The 27386-nt window shown below is 45.5% G+C and overlaps 1 protein-coding gene across 3 annotated transcripts in view; it reads left to right on the top strand.

Annotated features, from left to right (window-relative positions):
* Nucleotides 1-27386, top strand: part of RNF216 (ring finger protein 216) — an 80088-nt gene that overhangs the window by 43362 nt on the left and 9340 nt on the right. For all 3 annotated transcript variants that reach the window (XM_071760953.1, XM_071760954.1, XM_071760955.1), the window contains 2 exons: nucleotides 21744-21841; nucleotides 24334-24556. In XM_071760953.1, coding sequence (XP_071617054.1) covers nucleotides 21744-21841; nucleotides 24334-24556 — 321 coding nt within the window. The remainder of the gene's footprint in view (nucleotides 1-21743; nucleotides 21842-24333; nucleotides 24557-27386) is intronic.

The raw sequence follows: 27386 nt of genomic DNA, 5'->3' as shown, positions 1-27386 counted from the left end.
CTCATACTGGAGGACAGGAGGTCCAGATCCTGGCCCTGTGCATGGACACACCTCCCATCACAGGCTTGGGGTGCAGAGGTGATGCTTAAGTGGTCTCCATGCTGCTACCAGTGCAAGCAGAGCAGATGTTTCCCCGAGTCGGGGGAGCATTAATGGAATGCGTCGGCCCTGGCTGATGTAAAACATCACTGCAAGTTTTGGGAATGAGGTCAGTGGTACTGAAAGCTGATGGGGGTTTAATGTTGAATCTGCCTCTCTGAGCCAAGGGGTCAACAGAGAGAGCCACAGCTAATGGAAACTCAAATACACTTGTCATAAATCAGTGCCAGAGCACCCAACAGGCAGAGCTGCCGCTGGGTTCCACGGTCAGCGATGTTTCTGTAACCACCCAGCAGCTCTTTGGTCACTGATTTCCTCACCCAGGTGCTCCTGGTGGTAGAGTTTGACTTCAGAAGCAACAGACAGGTTGAAAGTGGAGGGTTTGGAGAAAGCTTGACCTGCCTGTGCTGCCTGCTTCATCCCCTTCCCCCTGGTGTTTGTGGGCTCCCGTGGCTACTGCGTCCCATCCGTGTAAGGAAGAGCAGGAGGGCAGCTGGGATCTTGCTTTAAACAAGTTTGTCCTTTGGGTAAAAGGAGATGGATCATGTTTCTGCTGTGAGGTTGCTAGGAAGTCCTGAGGCATCCAGGAAAGCATCGAGAGGCAAGGCAGGCTTGGCACTGTTTAGAGATCATATGGGTTTTTTAAAAACAAACACATCTTGTAAAAAGTAAAGAGCAGCATTTTTCTAGACAATGAAAACTCAGTTTGCTCTCCAGACCAACCAACATATTTCCTGTAAAGCTGGACACTGTAACCTACCATTTGCCAACAAGATAAGATGGTCATATTTGTTCTGTGATTTATCCCCTGTGAAGCTAATCTGAAAGAATGCTTTATTGCTCTATTTATTTTTTCAAAAGCAGCTTCTTTGACCTCATTTTTTGTGTTGAGAGCACACATGCCTGTAAGCTACATCTCGAAGCCCTGTTGCAATTGGGGTCTGTCTTAAAACACAATATCCATGGGCTGTTAGTGGCAGAGATGCCATTTGGAAGCCAAGAGGCTCTATTGAAAAGCCCTGAAGCAATATCCAGCCTCAGCAAACCAACAAAGCCACTCTGCAGCAAGGAGGGTTTAGGGTTTGGGTTGTTTTTTTTTCCTTTCTAGGTCTTCCTTAAAGAACAGAGGTTAAAAAATAGCAGATGCTCCTAGGTGATGCCTCTGCTGTGCTAAGAGGCAGTTGCTGGAAGAGGCCTTGCCTTGGCTCCTGGCATGTGGAATGAGGATGGTGTTTGCAAGTAGATGTCAGATTTAATTTTTTTTAAAAAAAAGGCATTCTGAAAGAGCCAGATGATCCCCACACACACAAACTGAGCAAGAGAGGAGTATCAGTGGTGTTATTGTATTTGCTCCATCCTCAGGTTTGTGTATGCAATTATCCCTGTGAGTAAAACTCAAAAGTGCTTCCTTATGGCACATTCTCCCCAAACAAGGGAAAGGATTCCAGCTATCAGAGGGATGGATCTTCCAGGTAGCTGGAAGCTGTTGCCAGTCAGTGTGTTTGCTGGTAACCTGTTCCTATATTTAGTTTCTCTTGGCCTCCTAGAAAGAAGGCATTGAACCTTTTTAGATCTGGAGATAGACACAACACCACCCAGCTCCCAACAACATCTTGCCAACTTCTTGGGTTTAAAGCTCTTCCCAGCCTTAGTCCTGGTCATTCCTGTGTTTGGGGGAGAGGATGGTTAGATGAACACAAGTTACTTTTTTTAGTGTCCTGTCTGCAGGTGAAACCTGGGTTGTTTGGTTTTTTTTTTAAACTGCTTTTTGAAGTATTTTGTGTTCCTGTGACTTTTAGCTTTTTGTGGTGTGTTTCAGGTGTGCAGTGAACAGGCACTTTTCAGGAGCCATTAAATAATTTTTCCATTTTTTGCAGATACTTTCAGACACAAATTTCTTTTACTGCAAGACATCCCTGTCTTGAATAATTCTGACCTACCCATGTAATTAAAACGTAGCATTTTTTTTTTCCCTCCTGGAACTTTATTTTGGTTGCAGCTGTTGTACGAGCTATAGATTTCTAGATTTGTGTCAGAAAACCATGACTTCAGACCACTGGGATTTTTGTGGGTGGGTGAAAGTGATAACAGATTAATGAGTTTTGCTTAGCATCTCCATCTGCCTGACTAAATCATATTCTCCATTGGAGACTTACTACAGCTGTTTTGAGCTGGTCCTCTAAAAGCAAAGCACCCTTTACCTAGTCAAAGCTGACCCCTGATCTAAAAATGGAAGCTTTTAAGGTGGCCTTTTGAAATATATAAATATATATATGGTTTTATTTTATATTATATTTTTATTATTTTGTTTATTCATATTAGATATAAATATTATATTTTATTACTGATAATATATTTATTTGTTTATATTATATAGAAATATATTTATTTTATTTTATAGTATATATGTTTGTATTTTTATATTTTTGTATTTTTATAGTTTTAATATATATTTTGAATATATAAATATATTTACTCTTCCAAGTGCTGTGATGAACACACAGCCTGCAAATGAGGAAAAGCAGTGAGCAGGTAGAGGAATGCAGGTGATCCTCTGGGGACCAGGTAGGAGCCCTCAGCAAACACGTGGATCAGGTTTCTCATCTGAAATTCAAACCCTTAGGTCTTTGCAATTGCCTTCCTCGTGCTTTACCTCCATAAGCAGGTAAATGGGTTTATGCTCCACGTTTTTATTCCTCTCAGCCTTTATGTGGGAGACTCAGAGCAGAGGAAAATGAGTGACAAGCTTGTGTGGAAGAAGCCTACGTGCTTCCCCAAATTGTGCTTGGCTCAAATCTCTGTCCCTGTGAGGAGCAGCCTGAAAGTCCAGCTGTGAGCAGAGCCAGGGGGAGGAAAGAGATGACCTGATCAGGCAAAAGCTGCTGTGCATTAGCTGTAGCTGTTGGCTTTTCTGCTCCCTCCTGTGAGCTCTGCAAGTTAAATGGGAATTGAGTAGCTGCTGAATAAGAGCCATGTTATCCTGCCCCTGCATCCCGTTATGTGTAGCAAGTTGCCATGGCTGAGACACCAATCAATTATTGTTATTTTGAAAGGGAGGATTATTCTTCAGCTCTTTTTGATAGAAATGGGTGTCTGTTATCTCCAGTGCCCAGAAAGTACCTGCAAAATAGTGTGTGTGGGGGGTGTGCCTGCACATACACCCTCCTCTGCTGCTCCTCTCCTCCCTTTCTCCCATTTTTTCTTTTTTTTTTTTTTTTTTTTCATTGCCTGTGAGACTGGATAAACAGCCCCAACCTTGAGAAGCCCCACGGTGCTGGGGAATTGGAAAGTGTGGGGGAAAGGCTGGCTTGGCTGATCTGGCTCCATAAAACTGAGAGGTATTTACTCAGTGCATTGAGGGGACTGTTCTTGTATGTAATGAGTTGTGCAACTCCACAGCTGTGCCCAGACAGGCTGAGGTTCTCTGACCTGTCTCCCACATGGACTTATTACAACTGCTTGTCAGGAAGATGCAAAATTCCCATGATTTGGTGTGTGTGTGATTATTCCAGGCTGCTTTCTGCTCAGAGTGCCTCTCTCTGGTTTATGCCTGGAGTATCAGTGAGCCTGCTTGCTGCTTTCTCTGGGCCTGATGGTAGATGCCAGCCTTCAAATTCGGGCTGGACAGTTCCTCTGAAGTACCATACATCAAAAAGCAAGCAATTAAATTACCAGGAAAGCTGCTGTAGTCCTTGGACTCTCATGCTGGGGCACATAGAATCAGAGAAAGATCTGATTCTCTTTATATCATGGCATTAGTGACATCCAACCATTTTTTTTTCTGATTCTTAGTGAAGAATGACAGGAAGCTAGAAGACCATTAGAAAGAAGTGTAAAAGTATTCTCTGAGGTTTAAAAATCCTGCCTTACAGCCAGATGTTAAAGCCACCTTTTAAAGAGAAATGTTATGAGATCACTTGATGAGTCTGTAAATGTTCTTTAGAGACATTTCCAGACCAACTTCAGAGATTCATGTACCATTTAAATGTAATAGATAATGCTAAGATAGTATTAAAAGTCTAAAAGGCAAAGCTGGTTGAAATCCTGTGCTTTGAATCAGCCTGGAGCTTTTGGGTCAAGCTGTATATCTTGATTGAGGAGGAAGCTGAGAGATTTTAGATTCTGGTTGTGAATGGAATTTTTTTTTTACAGGGAAGTTAAACACTTCTGTAGGAATACTTACTTTAATGGTCACTTTGGGCTTCATTCTGGGTTGAAGTCTGTTGCTTTAACATCATTACAACCTGGAGCCCCACCATTTCAAGCTGTGCTTCAGCTGGATTGTCCAGGCTAAGCCAAACTAGGTGTGAACAGAGGTGTCTGGCTGACAGCCAAGGAGCTGAAGATCTGCAAGAAGCAGTAGCCAGGATTCAATAGGTGATGCTCTCCTGGGGGATCCTCTGCTTTCTTAATTGGCACTACCAGGGGAGAGACAACCTTGGAACATGGGTGATGACAAAGGCCACTGTACAAACTCAAAGAAGAAAAAAAAAACAAAAAATCATAGAGAGCCCCTAGATGAAGTGCAGAAAGCCCCTGACCCATGAGGAATGTGCCTGCCCTGCTGAAAACAGCAGAGGTCTGGATGGACACCACCCTGGGTCATTTTGCTGGTGGATAAAACCAACACCATCTTGATATTGAGGAGTAAAAGGTGTGTATAAAGAGGGCTGTAGGTAATCACTGTGCCCTAAAACTCCCACTTTTAGTCTAAATTCTGCACAGAAACCTTTATTTCACCACAGCAGTTTAAGTAGCTCTTGTTCCACTTTGAAGGTTATTCCTGTCCATATATACTGAGAGAAAGGTTATGCTGTAAACCAAATTTCCTTGATTTCTTTTGCTTCTGAACATGGATGTGAAGACATGGGAAGGTTCCTGCTGTGGGTCCTTCCCTTTGTGTGTTTGTGACTCTCCACTTAGCACTGAATCCAGATGTTTATGCATACATTTAGAAAAAGTTGGTCTGGAAATGAACTCCTCCTTGCAGTCCACCACCTCCCACTTCATATTTTAAGATTCTTTACTCTCTCATAGTAATTTTCCAAAGTGGATTAGTGCAGGTCACCAAGGCATCTGCATCAGTAAAATACAGTGAGATGTTCTTGTCATCTCCTGAAACACTCCAGCACTCCACCCTATTGCTTATCAACCCACACTCCAGTAATCCTAATAGCTGTGTCAGAGCAAGATTAACAGAAAATCCAGGCAAATATTTATGGTTCCCTCCAAGGTATGTATCAACCTGAGAATGACAAGTGGGGTAGATGCTTTATGAAGAGAGCTTGGCAACCTTGTGGGATAAGAAGGGATTCTGCCAGGCTGGAGAAGAGATGTGGGGCAGGTGATGGATGGTGCTGTGGTGGCAGTGAGGGTGCAGGGGGAACAAAGGGGCTGAGCATCTCCATGTGTAGCATCCCCCAAGGTGGGCATGGGCAGAGAAGCAGCTGCAGCTTGAAAAGGAGGGAGAAGGATCTTGGTTGCCCTGGGTGCTGTAGCAGCATCATACGCAGTGATGAGAGAAAGAAGAAACAAAGGCAAAGCAGAGGAGGAGCAGCTTGAAGCTGGAAGAAAAGCAGAAGAGCTGCACAGCAAGGTGGCATCTAATAAATGCTGGGGTAGGTGGTTTTGTTTGGGAGGTGATGGTTTTAATCACAGTTAAGATTGATTCCTTCTTGTCTGTGAGGCTGTGCAGGTTTCTGGAGATTGGGGAGTGACAGGAGAGAACTAATGAGGTTACAGCCTCCTCCCCCAGAGTACAAGTGTGCCAGACTCCAGTCTAGCTAATGGGGAGGGTACTTTCCTAGTTTTAAAACCCTGTGCTCATAAAAAGGTTTAAACTAAGATTCTAATGGCAACATGTCAGCACTGAACCCAGCCAGAACCAGAACCACTGGGAGGAAAACCTGGTGAGGAGTGTGGTGGATGCTGCAGTTCTTCTGAAGTTAGAGACCAGGGGAGCTGGAAAAAGAGGAGCAGATTCTTTCCAGCTGTAGTCCTAAACTTTAGGAGGTATTTGTAATATTGTTAATGTGGCAAAGAATGCTTTGTGCCTGGTAATCACTAATGCTGATAAATATTGCTCCCTCTTTCCTAGAGAGGGGAAAAAAAAAAAAAACAAACAAACAAACAAACAAAAAAAAAAAAAAAAAAAAAAAAAACCAAAAAAAAACACCAGGATTCCTTGCAGTTTGTGTGGCTTGGGTTTTATTCTGAACCAGCTGCAGGGCTGTGACACCAGAGGGAGCGAGTGAGCCTGAAATAGTTGCTTTCAACAAAAACCAGCAGCAAATAATCACAGCCTTTGCAAGAGGTAAATTAAAACCATCTTCAGCCTGGGAAACATGCACAGCTCAGCATCTTCCCTCCATAAATATTTCCCTGCTGTTGAGTCTTTGTAACCCCTTCACAGCCCAGCAGCTGTGCTCTTCATTCCTAGCAGCAAGCCTCCTCCTTGTTGCTGCTTTCTCAGCCTTCACTGGCCTGGAGAAGTCAAGAAAAGGTTGGTATGAAACCAGTCTGACCTTTCTGCATGGCACTGGGCAGCCTGAAACCCCTACAGAGCAATTGTTAGCGTTGGAGCAGTGGATTTAATAATAATTGTCTCATGTTTCTATTGCAGAAGTAGCACTTGAGCTTTGGAGGAGGCTGATCTCACTGTTTTCTGTCACCTCCTTTAACCCTGGGGGGTTGTCCAGTCCTTGCACACTCATCAGGAGCAGTCAAGGAGCTGGAAATGTGAGGGGTTTAATTTCTGTGTTGTCAAAGTTCAGGCCCAGGCAGAGGATGCTCTTTCCCACCCTATCCCAGCAGCACTGCATCCTTCTCTAAGCAGATGCCATGGATTTTGCTCCCAGGAAGCTGAGCACAAACTGCCATAAGAGGGCTCCAGAGTCCTGTTCTTGAGGAAGCTCCTTTGTGGTGCTTGCTTTTCCTTTACCAGTAGGTCCAAGCTGCCTTAGCAAAACCCTCTTTACACCTGCTCTAAACATTATTTTATTTTCCTGCTGTCGCTTAGACTGGTCACGAACCCAATCTCTTCATTTTAACCAAAATAGTTGTGCGTCCTACAAAAATTCCCTGTGCAAATAAAGCCTATTTGCTTGTCCAAACAGAGAAATTGGCTCAGTCAGATTTCCCTTCTCTTTTTGCAACTCTACCCCAAAGCAGGAGCTTTGTCAGGACAGCTGCAGGGAGAGGAGGCCCGAGACCACTCAGAGAGGCTCTGTGCATCTGTATGCAGGGTGCTGCCTGTCTGGCACTGAGCACAATGAGCCTCAGGGCTGGGGTTTTGGGGCAGGGAGGGAGTTGTGTTGCCATGACAATGCAGATTGCAAGGGATGACTCTTCAGATAAAAGCATCACGTTTTTCAAAGCAAGCAAAAAAAAAAAAAAAAAAATTTAAAGTGGTGTAAAATAATAGCAGCTGAAATATGGTGTGAATTCCAGCTTCAAGTAGATGCAGCTTGTGAGGAACATGTGGGGCTGGAGATGCTGATGCTGGAAATGTTCTTCCCCTTGGGGTGTTGAGGGAGCATTAACAAGATCATGCAGGAGCCAAGCATCCTATGAGTAAGTGTCCAGCAAGTTTTCCATGCAAATGTTTGGATGTGCAGTAATGAGTTCCAGTAATAGCTGACTGCTGACTTGCACCATGGGAGATACTGGAGAGAGGGACCATGCTGATTCCATGTGCCAGCTGCCAGGCTGCTACACTCAGGGCAGTGCAGATGGCCAACTATTTATATTTCTGTTGTGCCTCAAGCAGATTCCTGTGTGTTCCCACTGTCTAGGGGAAAGTAAATGTCCCCTGGAAGCCAGAAGGATGTATTTACAAGAAAGATAGTGAAGTCCAACAGACCTAATCCTGCTCTAGAGGCTTTTTAGGAACCTCCTCGTTTATCCTGTTTAGGTGGAACATTTTTAATCCTGTTGTGAGTCTGTGTTAGAGGAGGGTTTTGTTTTCCAGCATGGCCAGTGGAGGATCAGTGGAAGATTCTTTGAGCAACTTGACCTAGTGGGAGGTGTCCCTGCCCATGCAGGGGAGTTGGAACTGGATGGTCTTTAAAGTCCCTTCCAACCCAAGCCATTCATGGTTCTGTGACTTGTTTCTACTTTCATCTGGCTTGTCCCTTTTTAACATAGGCTCCAAAGAACACAGTAAAATGGAGTTGGGTTTTTTTAGCTGTTGTTCTCCCAAAACTGTTCACAAGGAGAAACTAAACTTATCCAGTTGCTTGTAATTCAAGATGTGTGATGATTGCACTGGTGTCACAGCCTGTTGGGTCTTGTTAAGCACAAATAGAAATTCCAAGGAAGGATGGGATAATTAGAAGCAATCCAGTGGTTCTTGTGACTGTATAAAAATAACAGGACTTTTTAAGGATGAGTTATTTTTAGCAGCCTCATGTCAAAAAAGTTTTGTGAGGTTTTGCATCGGGAAACAGTAAAATGAGGTGTTGTACCTGGGCTTTCTTTCTCTTCTTTTTAAGAACACAGAGGCTTTTACTTCATCAAATAAATTATCTTTGGAAATTGTTGGAGGGGCTCACACAGCCTCCTGGCTTGCTTACAAAGGGAAATCAGATTCAGGTTTAGCAGTGGGACCCACAAGTGGCCAAACACTTAGTGGGTAGTGAAGATCTGTTATGAGAAGAATGTGTTTCCAACAATACACATAAAGAAACCTTGCAGCCTGAAGCTGCCTGCTGTCTATCTGATCTGTCTTTAATTTTGGTGTTTTATTGTGTCTCAGGGAAGGTAACTTTTTTCTGTTGGTCTGTCCTGTAATGAGACTCTCCTATAAGACAGGGTGCTTTTCAGGTTTGTTCTGAGAAGCTGATTTTCTAAGGGAGGGGTTCCAGATTGGAACTTCACCAGAAAGAGGATTTTTTTGTGGGTTTGCTGTCATAGTATGTCCTGTTTGCACTCCAGGAAAGTCAAATAGTAGTGTTCATGTATTAAAAAATGGGGCAGAGGGTTGAGGTTCCCAATAGCTTCTTGCTCTGGCTGCCAGGCAGCATCCAACCTGTCCCACCAAACCAGTTCCCGAAGGAACTCATTTATAGCATTTGTGTTACCAAGGTTTAGGTTTATGCACCTGAACAAGGCTAAATGAAATTCAAGAGAAATTCTGGAAGTGATCTTGGGTGATCTGCTGGTGGGGCTTTGGCTGGAGAGCAATTGGAGACATTTGGGAGATGCCCAAGGTGAAGCAGCTTGTCCTAAGGTGTGGTGTGGGACAGAGCAATGTTTCCTTCTGTATAAAGGGGAAGGACACAGATCCTTTAGTGTTGTCTGCATTCCTTTTTGCTGGAAGTCTTCTGGTTTGAGTATCTGGTGCTGGGGAAAAGGGATCCACCCATGGTGTAAGTAGGAACAAGAGTAGGGAAGAGACTTGGAGTTGCTGTGAGCACAAAGTAGTGATTCTTTGACTTGCTCTAAAATGCCTCCTTAGTATAAAGTAGTTTCCTCAGTAATAGCAACTCCTCCTTCCTCCCCCCCAAAAAAAATCTCGAGTTGATGATGTCTTGGGATCATAATGTCCCCTTAAAGCATCACACTGACTTTTCTCCCCAAATGCTGTTGTGCAGACATCATCTCCTTTAATGAGACTTTGCAACCTGAACCTGGGGTTCATTTTTACTTCCAGAGTCATAATCACTTTCATGGTTTCCACCCAATAGTGCTGCATTGGTTTATGTCATACTGAAAGTGAAACTAGCACCAAACAAAAAATGAAATTGTCAGAAATTGTCTCAGCTTTTGTTGTTGATGCATCTGAAATGCAAGGTGTAGGGTGCTGCTGGCAGCCAGCAAGCAATTTAAAGTGCAGGGTTATTTGTCCTTCATCTTTGTGTAAGTGGGTTTTAGTATGGCTGTGCTTAATGGTGTAAAAGTAAGAGAATACTTTTTCATTTAAAAAATAGCTTAAAGTTACTGTTCCTGAAAATATTTTCTTCTGGATATTCTTATTTTTGGATTGAACATGTTTGCATTTAAGCTCAGGAACTCTGAACAGTATTTGATGAAAGAAACATAAAGGTTTGTTAAGCAGACATAAACAGGCTACAACTGAAAGGGCAAATGCCTTCCTGATTTAAATGAAATTCACAGCTTGTTGAGCATCATTTTCCAGCAGATGCACAACTTGGTTGGCATGGAAAGGAGTGTATTGGGGCACCCAGTGAAATGGCTCTGACAGAGGCTTCCTGGACCACAGAGAGGAGCCCAAGGCAGAGCCCCCCAGCTCAACCTGTTTGCTGCCATCTTTTTTGATTTCTTTCACCTTTTGTCTTCCTTTAAAATCAGACATCTCTGCTCCTCTGCAGTCTGGTGTCGTGGCCTATGTGCATCCCTGGCAGAAGCAGGAAAAAAAAAACCTTTAATCCTTAGGGGATGGACAGTGGTTGACATTTGGTGTTTCCGGCGTTTTAAGGAAGTCACTGAAGTTCCTCCTGTTCGAGTCCTCTCTGCAGAAATGTGACAGATGGGGCTTTTCCTTTTTTGGCCAATAATGCTGATTTCCCTTTGCAATAAAACCCTAGGTCAGAAGTGGAAGTGAGAAGTGGGGCAGGGGGAAGGGGCTGGTCTTACCAGCTCTGAAGGGGTGGGGATGAGATTTGCAACATAGCAAATTCTAGACCAAAATAAACCAAAGTTACAACATCTACCCGGAGGTGCTGCTTTTGTTTGCTTGAGGGGTGCCTTAGGTTTCCAGTCTTAATTGCTTAAGACAGCAATTAGGGTTTGTGACTCAGTTGCATGGGGAGAGGTTGATCTGCTCCAAATCCAGGATGGTTTTCAGGTAGTCTGATTGAGTCTAGATAACTCTGATTGAATCTGGATAAACCTAGGAAGACAATAGCCACTTCTTTTTGACAATCCCCTTCAGTCCTTCATGGCCTCCTGAGGATGTTTCTATAGTTTGCTTCCAGGACCCTAAAGAACCATTTTCCATAGCACTTTATGGTTTTTGTGCCTGACACTTGGCACTGGCTTCACTCATTAGCTGAGAACAGGTAATGTCCCTCTGGGTGGTAATTGCTGATGGTGTTGGTAAGCCAAAAACCAACTTTATCAGCCAGTAATGTCTTTTACAAATCATCGGTGGCTGCAAATGGCTTGATGAATTTGAACCTTAAAAGTGTTTTTCTAATAAAGTGAATCTCCTGTTTCTTGCTATAAAGTGCTTCATATCCTGTTTCATGACATTAATGCAAATGGATTGTTTGGCAGTGGGTTAAACTGCTCCATTTTTAAGTGCTACAGCTCGTGTTTCTTCCCTGCAAAACCTGTTGGCTGCCACTTTAGTTGCAGTTCTTCTGCAGCACTTAAGTTCTGAAATTAAGAGGGGGGAAAAAAAAAAAACCTGCAGACAGGAGAGTCTGTTATGATGTTCCTGGGACTGTCCATGGGCTTCCTTGGCTTCCAATATCTGCTGACCTAACCAAAATAGTTAATTTTTGGGCTTCCCCATGCTTTTCTCTAGCAGGCACCTGAAAGACCATTCCTACCCTGGCCCAGTTGGATGTTAACTCCCTACTTGCACCTTTGAACAGATGAGTTGGACATTGAAAGTGAGAGCAGTGGACATGGGCTCACACAACCATCTCAATACATTCTGGACCTCGTGTTTAATCCCAGCTGCCTCTGGCTAAATCCCCCCTCCCAGCTGCTGCTGTACATTTGGGGCTTGTCTTTGGGAGAAAAATGTTTTGAAGACCTTCATTCCTTGGTGCTTGACTGCAGGAAGGGCAGCAGGGTTTGCTGATGTGGAAAGGCTTTCCCAGGGTTACTGACTGGTCAGTAGGAGCTGAACACTTCCCCTGTCTTGGGGCAGCACTTTGGAAATGGTTTTTGGTAGCATCCGCATATTCTTCAGCTCTGTTGTAAGGATGGTGTGTTTGTGATCACAAGTTTTTTTTCTTCCTTCCTCTCCTTGTCTTTACAATAGAGGTCCCGGAAAAGTGAGAACAGGAGCAGTAAGCTGCTCTGGGGCTGGGGAAATGGCTGAAACCAGCCTGGTTTCTAAATATTTCACTTGTGCTGCCAAAATTGTTGATTTCATCTTTCTGTATCCCCCACTTGGCATTTTTGTCTGTTGTTTGTGCCCCTCTGAGGGTATCACACTTGATCCTTTTGGAGGAACTGCATGTATAGCATAACTTAATAATCCACTCTTTGATAAAGTAACACTCAGAGCATCCACTTTAATCCTTGCCTACATTCAACCATGCCAAAGCACTTCTTGCTTGGAATTCTTTTGAATTTTTTCTTACTGTATGGATTGAAGAAGGAGGGAGATGGTCTGCATGCAGTAAAGGTGACCAGTGGAGCCCTGCCTTGCAACAGGAGCAGCATTCCTCAGTGACCTGGGGTGGTAGGATGGCTTTTCTTCTCCTGACCAGCCAGGATTCTCCCATTGAGATGGAATGAGGTCAGCCACACAATGTGAAATATTCCAGTTTGTTTTGTTGTGCTTGGGTTGTGGCAGGAACAACTTCTGGGTCTCAAACACATCCCTGGAGATGAGGGGGCTTGAGCTTTTTTATTTTGGGGGGATTTACAGAAAGCAGACTTGCACCATCTCTGGTCTGTGGGACAAGTCATGCCATGCACATTGCTGAAGAGTGCTCTTCATTAAATTTGTTGGGTGCTTCACAGAAGCTGGGGAGGGGAGGAGGGGAACCAGTCTCTCTATGTGTTTGTAAGCATGACAGAAAGGGAACTGCTTGTCTGGGGATTTCACAACTCTGAGGGTTGCAGCTTGCTCTTCCTGTCTTGATTCTGTCGTGATAGGTGACAGTCTGCACTGGGACCTCACAAATGTGTCAGGGGTTGAGGAGATGGTTTTGGTCTCATTTTCCTGGCTTCATCTCACATGACTGTGTGGAAGCCAGCCTGTCTTGCTGGAATACCAGCTTTCTTTTTGGAGGTGATGCAGGTGGAGAGGAGGATCCCCTTGGAATTGCTAATTCAGTTTGGCTTTGGTGTCTGCAGGTCCAAGGTCATCCTTTTATTCCAAAGCGTTTCCAAGCCCCAACATTTTTCTGTGACTATTTAAAAAATTAAAAAAAAAAAAAAAAAAAAGTAGGGTAATTGCAAGGGACTGCATGACTTAAACTGATATAAAATTACAGATTAAACAACTTCTCTAATTAAAAGACAAATATGCCCTGAGCTTACCCTTGTTTGGCAGGATATTGCAGCCACCACTGTCATTAAGCTGCTGTCCTCTCTCAGGAGTTAAGGCTGCTGATCAGCTTTGGTCAAGATTAGACTGTGCTGGGGCTAAGCAAGGACTTGGAGCAATGGCCTCAGATCACTGTCATGCTCCTTGCCAGTGGGTTTGTGGGGTGTGTGTTGGACGTTCCCCTCTTATTCCAAAACCTCTAGGCTGATCCAATCCTGCCTGCAGAATAACCCAATTCATTCATGTGATGCTGGGGATGTAACCTGGCAGGGGCTGAAGCTGATGTTTTCCCCTGTAGCAAGGTGTAGGAGACACTTTTGATTGCTGCAGCCTCTGCTCAATGGTTTTGGACATCACTTTTCTCACTGCATTTCCTTCCCAGTGTCCTCCCTCCCTGCAGCCCTGGGATGGCATCTGCCAAAGCTGTGGGGCTAAACAGCCCTGGCAGGGCTTGGCAAACCACCCCCAGTGGCAGTTTTGAGGCTTCTTTGCCACCTCTGCAGCAAAAAGAAACCCAGGCTGGGCTCGTGGGTGCTTTAGGTGCAGGAGGGAATGGAAATGTCATCTGATTTGTCATCCTGAAAGAGGAATAGGTGAGTTGCCACCCCATCTATTTCCCTGATTAGTTTTCAGTACTTTGCTTTATCTTGGTGTGTACTCACTTGCTTTATATCTGCTTGATGATGATGATGATGATGATGAACAAGCCTCTCAGTAGCCTTTGTGGTGTGGGAGGAAATGCATTGCATGTCTGCACTTGGAGCCCCAGGTGTAAGCTCTTTCATCACACTGAACTTCTTGGTGGTTTTGGCTTTTTAAAATCTCACTCAGCTCTCTCTCTTGCCAGGAAGTTTCAGCAGGCTGCTGGTAGGGGTCATCAGCTTTGGTTTCACCACCAGCTTATTCTTAGAGGAGCAAATGAGCTGCAGATGAGTCAGTGTCACGTTGGTGAGTTTGGAAGATGGAGGTTAGCAGTTCAGAGGGCCATTTGCAGTGGCTCTGCCCTAAATACTAGAGCTATAAATACCAAGCTGGCTGCTGGGCTCTTGTGCTCTGTGGCTGCAAAGCACAAAGCTCTTGTGGGAGCAGCAGGTAAGAGGTAATTGTACCACACTGGCATTGAAACAACAAATTATCTGAGATTTCAAGGAGGCCAGGTACCACTTTGCTTTCATTTTCCTCTATCCTTGCTAGTTCCCCAACATTTTTTTATATCTTTTTGTTTGACTGTAGCCAGTTGATAGCTAGAGGCATCTTACTTTTGAGGGTTTGCCCTCATTTGATTCTCATTTCCCTGGCAAAGCAAGCTGTACTCACCCAGTTTCTGGGAGTGGATTTGTACCCAGACTAAAGCTATTTTTCCAGCATAGCTGCTCTGCTCAGTTCACCTTTTCTCATCTCTTACTGGTGTTCTAGCATCCTGAAGCATTTGATTCTGCTGTAGGTAGAGAATACAGTTAAAAAGGCTTTAAACTGCAAACACAGTAGTTAATGCTGCTAAATTACCATCCAAATTGCCAGATTGCAGAGACTCATTAGAAGGGGCTGTAGGTGTGTTACATAAACCTGGGTCTCCACGCAACTGTTGATGGAGGAGAAGGACATCTGTAACCAAGTACCTCGTGTGATCCTCTCCTAATACAATAAAACCTGAGAGACAGCAGGGGGAGAGAGAACCACAAGAAAAAAGAGGGCAGGTCTGGAAGAGGCTTTCTGCAGTTCCTGGCACTGAAAGCCCTGGGTAGGGATTTGTGTCTGGGGGCTGGGGGAGATTTGTTTAGCATGGGATGGTGTAAGAGGGAAGTTTCAAAATTAACTTCAGTGTAATTGTGTCTCCTCTCAGTCTTACAATGCATTGTTAGCAGGCACCTCTGCAAATAAGATACCTTCTTGGTGATGGTGCAACCTTTGGAGTGACCTTCCAGAATTATCCTTTAAAAATCAAGTTGCTTGGCTTGACATCTAAATCCGTTCCTCTGCCAAGGTCTCTTTTGTTTTTACCAGCTCCACAGTCACTGCCCCTGCTCTTGCCCTACTAAATGTCACCATGTCCTATGAAGAAGCAATAGGTTCAGTGTTTAATCTGCTTTTATAAAGCAACCAAGTGGTGGTTTCCTCTCCCTGCATTGCAGGCTGACTCAGGTAGATGGGTGACCAGCACTAGGTAAGGTCATGAAGCCAGTCCACCCCTTCCTGGTGTGCTGAGCTGGAAAGGTGCTGTGTGCCACATCAGCCTGCTCAGAGCAGGGGACTAGCATCTGAAAAAATGTTATTTTAGGGCCAAAAGTTTATCCTAATGAGAAACACATGATTATCTACTTTTGGGGAAGGAATCCTGGTATGGTGAATGTGTGATGCAAATACTCCAGTGCCCATTTATGCAGCTGATCTGCTCCGGGCAACTTCTGATAGAGGGTCATAGAATGGCAGGTTGGAAGGGACCTCAAGGATCATCTGGTCCAACCCTTCTAATGTATCTTCCACACATCTCTGGAGCTTGAGAGGAAGCAGCTTTGAAACACAAAGGCTTCTCTCAGAACATCCCACATTGTAAAAATATTCAATAACTTCAATTTCAATGATTCTTCTGGGTGAAGGAGCTGCTTCTCTTGCTCCAGTTAGACTCTGGTGGATGAGCATGAGATCAGGAAGCAATTTCTTGTGCTAGCACAGTTTCTACCTCTGACCAACCATACTGGTGCTGAGCAGCATTTTGTGTGTTAAGCTGCAGATATTTTTGCTCTATAGGTTTCTAACCACGTCACCCAAACCATCAGCTGATCTGACCTTTTAAAGTCAGCCTCTGGGGGGGAGAAAAGCTTGCTTTGGTTTGATCTGAACTTCAGGAACTTCTGAAATATAGTTATGAGAGAGTGTGGCAGGTGTGGAGGGGAGTTACTATGTGATTCTGGTGCTTGGATTCTAACTCAGATGACCCAAACCTCTTGGGAACCAGCCCACCAGTGAGTTTCTAGAAGCAAAAAAGTCATTGTGGATCTCCAGGGTCTTAAAGGTGGGGAGGGAGTAAAATCTGCTCAATTTAACAACATGCAAAATGGGAGGCAGTGGCTAGGGTCTTCATTTTTGATAATGGGGTTTAGTATAAGGCCACAAAAGCTTTAACCAACCCTCCTGATGAGTGTTGGATATAAAGTCAGATTTTCCTTATCCAGCTTTTAACTCTCCATCACTTGTGAGTCTCCACGTTTACACCCTGGCGTGTTCTTTTCAGCCTACTCCAAGGTTTATGCCTTTCCTTTATTTTTCCCTGAAGCATCACCACTCCCAAAATAAATCACAGCCGGGCTAAGGAGGCACTTCAGGGCTTTGTTTGGGTTTTTTTTTTTTTTTGCTGAGTTTCACTCAGCTGCTCATCTCCTTTCCCTCCTTGCCCCACAGCTGTGCTGTGGCCGGTGGCCACTGAGCGGCAGCGCTGGCTGGGGAACAGCCCTGCTCAGCACCCGTGTCCCCCCAGCCTTTTCCTCTTTGTCCCCTCAGCTATCTGAGGCATGGTGTTTGTTTCTCCACACAGCGTTGCTTTTGTGTTTTTTGGGGTTGTTATTTGCTGTCTATCTCACCCATATGTGTTGCAATTCCACCAGCTCCAGGACCGGAGAGCTGCTGCAGCAGTTGGTACTGGAAGGAAGGTTCTCTGTATGGTGTGGTTGGGAATTTGCAGAGTTGGGGTCCCACTTCACTGTGCTGGGTGTTAGCCCATCTCTGAAGAGGGATCATTCACCAAAATGGATTGTCTTGTCCTGTCTTATAGCCTCTTTATCCCAGCTTAACATATAGGAAATCCCAGAAACGGCCCCGAAGGAGTTTGCTGCTGAGAGCTTATCCATGCTTAAAGGTTGTATTCATTTAGCTACTTCTGATCCATTTTTAGTTATGGTTTGTGCAGCTTTGTGGACAGTGGAGACTTTGTGGGGAGGAAAACTGTGGGGTTCTTTGTTTTCCCATTAACTTGTCTAGCTGGGAATTGCAGCCCTTTAATTAAGCCAGCGCAGTATGGACTGACCCTGAGGTGCTGTTCTAGGGCTGTTGCATTCACATCTGCTTTTGGGTAAAACTTGGCCTGGTTGAAGTTAGCTTGTGCTATTGTATGTCTGAAAGCAGGAAGAAGCAGAGAATCAATCACCAGGGCCCTGTCCCAGCGAGCATTGAAGGGGATGCACAACATGTTTTACCTCCTCCTCACTCCTAGCAAGGAGCTCAGCAGCAAACATCCCGGGTGTGCAATGGGCAGAGACTGCTGGAGTCTGCAGCTTCCCCCTTCCCCAGGGGATGTGGGGGGAGTTGCACAGCTCAGCAGCAAAGGATTTAATTAACCAGCATATGGAAAGCTAAGGCAAGCACTGGACTCTGCTCAGAGCCACCACTGAGAGCTGGAGGGTGGTGATGACAGCCCAGTCCCTCGCCTGTTGTTGTTTAAGTTGTGCTTCCCCTCCTCCCTTTGCGTTTTGTTCCATCAGTAAATGGCTTCGTGTAAACTCCTACAGAAGAAGCAGGCACTCAGGAATGGTGTGGGCAGGCAGTTTGTGATCTGTGGGGATCATCTGATGTTTCTGTCCGTGTGGCACTTGTTTGGGTTGAAACCAGGGAAGGCAGTGAGTGCATCTACAGTGCTGGCAGTGGGTGCAACAGCCTGAGTGTAGCCAGAAGAATGCAAAGACTGGCAGGGAGAAGTTTGATTATTTGGGATTTTTCCCCCCTCCCAGTATGTGGGCTGGACCCTGGGGAGTTATTTTTAGTAGATGGTGGAGTGAAAAAAAAAAAATTAGGCTGTGTTTGAAAACTGTAGGATCCATTGCAAGAACCAGAAGTGCTGATGAAGGTGGTTGGTTCCCGTAAAACATCCCCTTCTGCCTTCATTAGGTGCCAGGACAATTAACAAGGATGTTTAAGGATTGCAGTGCCCATGCTAAAAGCAAACTGGCAGCCCTTGGCCAGGCTGGCCCTGAGCACAGAAAGCTGCATATCCACACCACTGACCCTGGGAACAGGGGATCTTCCTGAACCCAAACATGTTTGTGTTAATCCCGGCTGCTTCCTGGCGGCCAGGGAGAGGAAACAGAGCCACTACCTCTAACAGATGTACAGTGAGGAGATTACAGTGTGTGATTAAACACCCTCTCCATCACATCCTCCTCTCTGCTGTCCCAGCCTGGAGCATTAATGGACTGTCCCAGGCTGCCTGCCAAGCTTGGGCAGATGTAACAGGCAGCAGATACTCAATCTGCATCCGTGCCTGGGTTGGAGCCATTCCTTAATGCCAAGGCTTCTGCAAACACATTCACTCCAAAAGCTGCATTAGCTGTGCCTGCCCCTGTGGCTGGGGAAAGGCAGGAGAAACACAGGGAATTCACACCATCAAAATCATTAATTAAACTGGAAAGCTGTTAAAACAAAACATGCTTTCCTACATTATGTACCCCTAAAAGAGTGGTCCAGGGTTTGCCAGTGGAGGAGGAGTTGGGTTTTAGGTTTGATGGACTGCCTTGCTGCTTTGCTGTTAGGTTTGGAGTAGGGCTGGGAAGGATTCTTCCCCTCTTTGTGGGTTTAGGCACAACCTTATATTGTGGTAGCCAGTCTTGGTGCCAAGTGCTGCTCTTACAATAGAAATAATCTAGGCTGGTTGCAAAAAAAATAAAAATCAGCTTATCAGCTATGGTGTGTTTAGGTTAATTAATATGGAAATGGCAGAGTGTGTTTCTTGATCAAACAAAAAGCTGTTCTGAAAAGAAAAGAACCCCCTGTGGAAATTATAAAGATCAGAATTGTCAGGACGTGAGGTGTGCAAAACCCTCAGCAACCAAGTGAGTTGGATTTGAGGAATGGTAAAAATTTTAAAAAGTCTCATTTCTTTTCTTGGACAAGATCTGTGACCTCAGTTGTGGTGCTGGAGTAGTTGTCTTTGTCTGAACTCTGGGTTTCATCCTTGCTGTTGTGCAATGGGGTCCAACATGGGTTCCTGTAACTGCCCAACAATGTTCCATTGTCTTGGGTAGAACAAGGAGAGAAGTCACATCAGGTTCTGCTCGTGGCACATGAATTCTCCATTTTTCCCCTGCCTCTGCTTTGGAGAGGACGTGGCTGGCTCAGAAGCAGCACCAGGTGACAGGCAGAGTTAGGAAGCTTTGGAGACATCTCCTGTGCATTGGAAAATGCAAGAACTGCCCGTGGATTTGCAGCTTCCTGTGGCCAACAAACCTGAGAAGGATCCCAGAAAAGTGCCCAGCTGTGCACTGGCTGTGCAGCAGTTGCAGTAACACCAAGGTCCAGATATCTCCTCTTATCATGCTGCATTTGGGAACCTGCAGTGCCTTGCCTCTCCTCTTTCTCCTCACCAGCACAGGAATCCTTTTTCCTGGGTATAGGAGACAACTGGCTGGCAAATATCAGCTCTCTCAGGGGAGAGGGTTGGTTTTAAATAGCTGCAGAGTACAAAGCCATGGTGGTGAAGGTAGCAAGAGGCAAAGGGGACAGCTTGGTGTGGACTTAGAAGCAGCACCATCTGCTTCAGAAGGGCATAATTTCTAATTCGGCAGTGAAGGAGGCTCCTGGAGTTAAGTAATTGGGAATAGTAGGTTCCTGGCTGGAAAGTGTGCCAGCCCTTCTGGCAAGAAGCTGTTAAATCTCAGTGTGTGAAAGAGGTTCTGTGTGGCGGGGCTCCAAAGACTCTTTTTAACCCTTGATATATGGAAAAAAAAAACCAAAAAACAACCCAAACCAAAACACAAACCTAAAAAACAAAACAACTTACAGCACTTCTGATCTTGGGATGGTATGTGGCTGGGTGTCAAAAATAAAAGGGGAAAGTGGGTCCTCATGGAGTTATGTGAGCATCAGTAACAGCCAGACCTGGCCTGCCAACAAATGCACACAAAATGGTGCCTGTTTTAACGGCTTTAGCAGGGAAATGCAGGATATAATGAATGATTCATGAGGATCAGTGGAACCCTGAGGCATTTACTGCCCCTTCAAACTAATGTCTGCCTGCCAAAGGGTGCATTTGCAAAGTGAGTGATCACAAAATCCTTTGCTGAGCTTCTGGGACACAGCCACACACTTGGCTCTCCTGGTACTACAGCCCTTACCCTGCAGTCTGCAAACATGTCCAGCTTTCCAGCCAGGACGAGGAGCCTTTAATTCTCCCAGATGAAAGCACAAGCTGTTACACCTCTCCCAGCAAGCACAAATACAAACAAGTCAACGTTTTGCACCCTCTCCTAGGGGTGGCTTCCTTGGAAGCTTTGGTCTTCATCCTGTTTGTCTGATTTGCGATCAAAAGAGCATTGCTGCCTACGTGTGTCTTCAAGCAGTTACTTCTGCCACATCTCATAGAACCAATTTCCTCATTAAAATAAAATTAAGACAATGCAATCAGAAAAGAGCTATCTCTCCAGTCATTGTCTTTCACTCTTAGTGTGACCAGAGCTCTGGGCAAGACCCTTTTGGAACTTTCTTTGGTGAAGAGGATGCTTTGCAGCCGTATGGGTTTTCCTGCCAGGGGGAGAAAGTTGGATTTAAAAGCCTGATCCTCAGCCATGCTGAAGATGAAACAGTTGGAATGTGAAACGTTCACTAGTTCCAAGTTTGATTTGGATGTTTTTTAATCTTCCTCAAATTAAAGGAAAAATCTCTTGTTTGACCCAAAACAAAATTATGTTTTCTTTGGCTAGCCAACTGAAAAAATCAACTCTAATTCTCAGTGGTAGTCCAAGTTCCCTTGCCAATAGTGCCTCCACAGCTCTCCTGTTCCAGCAGCTTCACCAGCCTCAGCTTTAGAAAGTCTTTGCTAAAGAGTTTCCAAGAACAGGAGACTTTAGTCTCTTGCTCTAAGTTTAGTTCAGCTTTTCTGGTTAAATTTATAACTATATGTTCATGTTCCATTGCTGTTTTTATGGACCTCTGTCCATATCCTGCCTTTTTAATTTGTTTACTCACATGAACTGCTTTAACTTTCTCTTGTGAGGTTTTAAAAAGCATAATATGGATTTACTTGTATGTACAATGAAGCAGAGTTTTTGATGCAGCTGCAAGGTTTCCATTGCTTGCTGAACTAGAAGCCCTTTGTATGGAGGTGGTAAAGGGTTTTGGTCAGGAAACAGATGAACTTGATGTCCTTTAGCCCCATGTTTTCTTCTCTGTAGTCTGATCAGGGAAGTAACTGGAGAACCTGGTAGCTGTTCCTTGAGTTTTGGTGAACTAGGATTTAGGGACTCATTTTGTACCTGGGTTCTTGTGCCTTGGAGAAACACTTGGCTCACATTATTGATGGATTTATTCTGGTCTCCAGACCAGCAGATCTCTCTCATACTGCCAGCCCAATCCTCAGCTGAAACCTGCAGCATGGTGGGGGAGGAGATGGGAATTTTTTCAATTCCTGATGCTGTTAGTGGTGTGCTGGCTTTTCTCTTCCTTTAATTCTTGTTCTCCTCCTCAGGAGACGTGTCGGAAGTGCCAGGGGCTGTGGAAGGAGCACATGAATCTCACCTGTGAGCAGCTGGCTGAGAAGGATGACATCAAATACAGGACATCCATGTAAGTAAACCCCACAACCAGGTAAAAATGGGGGGATGAATAACCTGGTGAAGACAATAAATCAGGCAATACACTCTGGGATGGAAGGGGGTGAGAAACCACACACCCACCCCCAACCCTGTTAGCAGAGACCTTAAAGTTCTGCTGGGTGTTGTTACCTTCCATCAGGGAGGTCCTAAGGACGTCAAAGCTGAGAGGTCAGAAGGCTCCCAGGATGGGATTTCTTTCTGTGAAAGATACTTGGCAGCAAACCCAGTTAGTAATTTGAGAACGTGGGAGAGTTGTCACCAGACCAGCCTGTTCCTCTGGCTAGCCTGGTGTCTGGCAGGCTGGCACCTGGTCCTTCTCAGAGGTGAGAAACCCCCATTAGTTTTGCTTGAGAGGAGAGAAGGGAGATGTTGCACGGAGGCAAAGAAGTGCATGGAGGCTTTGTTAATACCCTTTGAAAATCTGGTGCCTGTTGAAGATGAGCAGTTCTCTCAGCTACTGCTCTCTGCCTTCATTTGAGGGGATGTGTTTTCTTACCAAAGCTTGTCTCTTGTTTCTAACCAGTTTCTAGGAATTGTTACAGAGTGGAGTCACGTTTTTAAGTACTTAAGTGGAAATCTTGAATGTTTCCCTAAAATCTTTTGAAGTTTGATCTTTGTCCTTGCTTCAGTGCAAGACAAAATGCTTTTGTAAAATGCCTTTAGGAAAGAAGGGAAGGTTCATCTATGGAGCTGGATGTCTGGTGCAGTCAAATGGGACTTGCCCATATTGCCCAATCTTTTCTTCTCTGATTTAGAGTCTGTCTGGCATGAGGAGAGCTGGAAAGCTCCATCACTGGGAGGCTGAATGACTCTTGCTTGCTCATCCCGCAGTCCCTTAATCAGAAAAAACCCACATCTTTACAGATTCAATATGACTTTTTTTCTCTGCCACTCCTTTCCCTGTAGGAAAGCAGGGTGAGAGGGTGGAGGAACGAGTTGTCGTGGCCCTAATAAGGAAAAAAAAAATCGGTTTCAAAACCTTTAGCAGTAATGTTGCTATGGATGGATGAGTCTTACTGCCTGATACAATCAAAGCTTCCTTTTGAAGCCCTGCATAAGGAAAGGGAAGCACAGCTGGAGTTCAGGCCAAACTTCCTGCCTTGCTTGGTTTCCAAAAAAAAACCCTCTGCATCAGCAGCATCCTGTTGAGTAGCGGAGGGAAGAGCAGCTGCAGCTCAGAGGAAAGTCAGACTCAAGTTGGGGGTTTTTTTGTTGTTTTGTTTTTTTTTTTCCCCTCTCTATTCTTAGCCTATCTCCAGACACCCGGGTGCAGGTTGGGCCAGGTGTAACAGTGTGGGAGCTGCAAAGCAGCTGAAGTTTCCCCCCTCCCCATTCCCAGCTCCTCTGGTGGTGCTGATGGAGCGGTTTGTGGGGCTGTGCTGTAGCCTGGTTTGCTGCTGTGATCCTCAAAAAATACCTTCCTGTCATCTCCCAAACATATGTTGACTTTGCAGGTCCACTAAAGTAGCTGGGTGGAGATGGCTGGCTGAGGAAGATGATTCCCTGCTGGCAGGTCACAGTGGAAACACACTCTCTGTAGTCTTCTGTCATCAGATTTCACTTCGAGGTTATGAATTAAATTGCAACCTGATCTCCAGTGGTCAGCAAATTGGCCCTTCAGATGACAAGTTATATTCTGAAGTCTTTTCATTAAATGACCCAGGCTCTCCTCCCTTTCTGTGCCAAAACAGCATTGCCACAAGCTGAGCCTTTGCACTGGAGTGTGTGTCACTGCCAGGATGCCTCTTGGGGACAGGGTCTGGGTTTTGTCCTGGATTCCCAGTTGTGCTTTGTTAAAATCAAACCCATCTCTTGAAACCTAAAGCAATAACTTCTGGAAAATGGATGTAGGAAATCTTAAAAGAAGGGGGAAAGCCCAGTCTCTGTGGGGAAAGCTGTGATTGTTTTTCAGTTCCTGACTGAAATTCAGCAAAAACCAAATAAATCTGGAGCGTAGCAAGGCAGGGTTGGGAAAAAAAAACCATGGTCATGGCAACTTCGTAGCCAGAGCAACAGGCAAACACAGCTAGCAGATGACAGCCAAGGGTTTGCTTTTCCTGAACTTTATCTCCCAGGCTGTATTTCTCCCCAGCCAAATCAAGCATCCCACCTGCCCTTTGCCCCTTCAACGTTCAGCTTGAAATTCCTCCCAAACCGGAGCCTGGCGCTGCGGCGTTTCGGCTCACATGGAAACCAGGATTGGAGCTGCAGCACGCAGCCAGTGATTGACTTTCTTTTAATTTGTACTTCAGTTGCTGTGGGATGGCTCCAAGTGGAGCTGAGCCCAGACCTCCTCAGAACAGCAGCAGACCACGGGGATGGCGTAGGAGGAAAGGGGAAGGGGGGGGGAGAAATGCACCGTGAAGGTGGGGGTTAAAGCATCACTGGGATAGCATAATAAGAATTTTACAGGTGGCTGCTCACGTCTCTTGTCTAATTCCTCTCCCTCCTTTTGCATTGCAGAGAAGAGAAAATGACAGCTGCCCGAATTAGAAAATGCCACAAGTGTGGGACTGGCCTCATCAAGTCAGAGGGCTGCAACCGCATGTCTTGCCGCTGCGGGGCTCAGATGTGCTACCTCTGCAGGGCTGCCATTAATGGGTACGACCACTTCTGCCAGCACCCCCGCTCACCTGGGGCACCCTGCCAGGACTGTGCAAAGTGCTCTCTCTGGACAGATCCCACAGTAAGTAAGGAAGGATTTTTGTGAATGATTCGCATCCTGATTTCGGTTGCTGTTGAAGTACAACACCCCGGCAGAGGAAGCTGCCTGGTTTTAGACAGCACAGCTCTTTCTTTTTTTTTTTTTTCCTCCTTTCCCAAGGCAACTAAAAAACACACTGGAAGGCTACATCAGCCCAGAGTCACATCTGACCACAGCTTGGAAAGAACTGGTGTTGCTTTAGGGAAAAAACAGCTCCTGTCAGATGAGGGCTTTGGCTGGAAGTGCTGCGAGCGCTGTGCCGGGGAGTGGAGGTGGTGGGGAGCGTGTGCTGGTAGCAGGCATTGGGATTATTGGGACTCATTCCTAGTTTTGCAGCTGAGGTGCTGTTGGGTCCAGCTTTCTGTCTTTTTGGTGCCCAGATTTGGCTCTGCAAGACCCTTTGCTGAGATGGACCCACCAAGAAGACCCCACAAGGTCCAGAGTTCAGGGTTGGGTCCGTTCTCACGGCTGCTGTCAGCAGCTGCCAAGGGAGAACTAAAGCATGGACAAAGCTGTAAGGGAAGCTGTAGTAACTTAATACAGATTGTAGCTGTGACAAGCATGGGAAAACGTAGTGCAGCATCTCTGTTAATAGAGGTCTTCAATACCAGAGATCTGGCAGGAGTGTAGGTAGGAGCAGGAATTGAATTTCCTGATTTCAGCAGAGCAAGAGAACAACGTGACTGTGAATCTGCCTTCCAGAGCTTGGCTGAGATTTTTTTTTTTTTTCCTAAAGCTTCTTTGTCTCAGACTGCTGCAGCTTGCCAGACTGCTACCAGCCCTTCTTTCTGCAGGGGGTGTGCACAGAGCTGCACTTGCTTGGAGCCTAGGAAAAGCCACCCTAAATCTCTCCCTCCCACCTGCAGGCTCTTGGGAATCTCTGTCTGATCCCAACCAGCCTAAACTTCCTAGTATTCTGCTTGCCTATGTTTGTTCCTTGCATTATCCTATCAATTGAGGTGTTAAATTAAACACCACACCTCCTTCTAGACACTCCTGTGGTGGTTCTGACATACAGTGATGTGCTCCCTGGATTCCTTGTCCCACTCCTTCCCATTTTGTGTTGGGATAGGATTTAGGGTTCAGCAGCACTGGCATCCTGTGTTCCCATCAGGCTGCTGATTGTGCTGGGTGATGGCATTTGTTCAGAGCCAGAGAAAACATGAAGGCCCTCAAAAAGCTTTTACTGTACTTTAAAATAAATAAATAAATAAGCAGCACAAAGAGGCCACTGTCACCCAGGCCCTTTCCAGCTCTCTAATTAACCAATGTTGTGGCAAAGAAAAATTTCCCACCGTCAGCAAAGAGCTGGCACTGTCCACACTCTTTTTTTTATGATTTGGTTTTATTTTGGGATGACAGAGCACTGGTGGGCTGGGGAGTTGAAGTTGGGTGAACATCCTCACTGCAGAGCAAAGAACTCAACTCTTGGCTTCTCAGGCTGAAAGCACCAGACCTGTGTGCGTTGCCCTCCTTCAGAAGGGGCTGTGACACTGTCCCAGACCCACATGTAGGACATGTAAGCAGGCAGGTGAAAAGAGGGGAAGAGAATTTGAATCTTGACGTGGGGATATGAAAGAGCAAAAAGTCATTGTAGGCCAAAGGAGTCTTTTGTTCTTTGTCAGGATGTTGCCCACCCCAGGGATCACCCCATCCCAGCTCTGCTGGCTGCTGTGTTGGCATCTCCTTGTGCCTTTCTCAACTCTTTTTTCTTTTGGCTCAATTTCTTCTGTTCTGTTGAAATCTGTAGACAGCTGATGGTTTACATATAAGAAGAGAGTATCTGTTGTGGGCTTGTCCAAGTTTGCAGCCATGTGTGTGTGTGCAAGAGCAGAGGAGACAAGACCCAGGTTGTCTTGTCACCCGTGGAATTTGCAGCTGCTGCTCCTTTCCCTGGGTTAGGCTCAAAGTGGGGAGGGCACACAGGTGCCACCAAAGCCTGGCTGCCAGAGAGTGAGAGGATGGATTTGTTGTGATTTCTGCTGTGTTCATGTACAGCCTCAACTACAGAACCATCTTCACAGCACTCACAGTACCACGGTCTCGTCCATTTGCTTTTCACAGATGCAGATTTCAGCTTTCTGTCAGACCTGGTTAAATCCTTTGTGGAAAACGTGGTCTGGGTCTAACTCCCCATTATTTACAGCAAAACTTAAGCTTCCTTAAAAAAGGAAATCTTTGTGCTTTTCCAAAGCAGGAGTAAAGCTATTCATCAGCTTGGGTTAAAAGCAAATAAAAGACAGTCCTCTAGGAACTGCAGCATCTGTTAGTCTTTGTCTCAAATGATCTTGAGAGAGTAAAACAGACTCTTCAAAAATTTCCCATAATCAAAGGTTAGTTAAAAATCTTGTCCCTATGCTGTAATCAGACTTGAGTCTAATTGAAGAGCATCAGTGCAGCATTTGCTGGCTCAGAGACAAGCTGCAGCCAGGCTGTGGTCAGCAGCTCCCAGGGCAGGAGGCACTAATCACTTAATCACTGCATTTCTTCTCCAGCTAAATGGTGCCCTGCACCCATGTAGGATATGAACAGGAGCCAGGAGCTCTTGTCTGGAAGCTGCTTGGCCAAAAATCCTCGTGTGCCTGTTCTGCAGCCCCGTGTGAGCCTTGGCTCAGCTGAGACCTTGCTGGCTGCAGGAGGGGCTGATGCAACATTGCCAGAGACAAAGCTGGGGATGGAGCAGTGAGAGCTGGCTCTGCAGACAGCAGGCTCTGGGGCTCAGGGGTTGGGTTTTCCCAGATTTCTAAATATAAGGAGCAAACTTGAGGCTTTTGGGTGTGTTTGGTCCGTTTTGTGCTCTGACTGCTGCATT

Source organism: Heliangelus exortis, chromosome 17, assembly GCF_036169615.1.
Source record: "Heliangelus exortis chromosome 17, bHelExo1.hap1, whole genome shotgun sequence".
NCBI classification, from domain to species: Eukaryota; Metazoa; Chordata; class Aves; order Apodiformes; family Trochilidae; genus Heliangelus; species Heliangelus exortis.
This window is presented reverse-complemented; position numbering and strand designations above follow the sequence as displayed.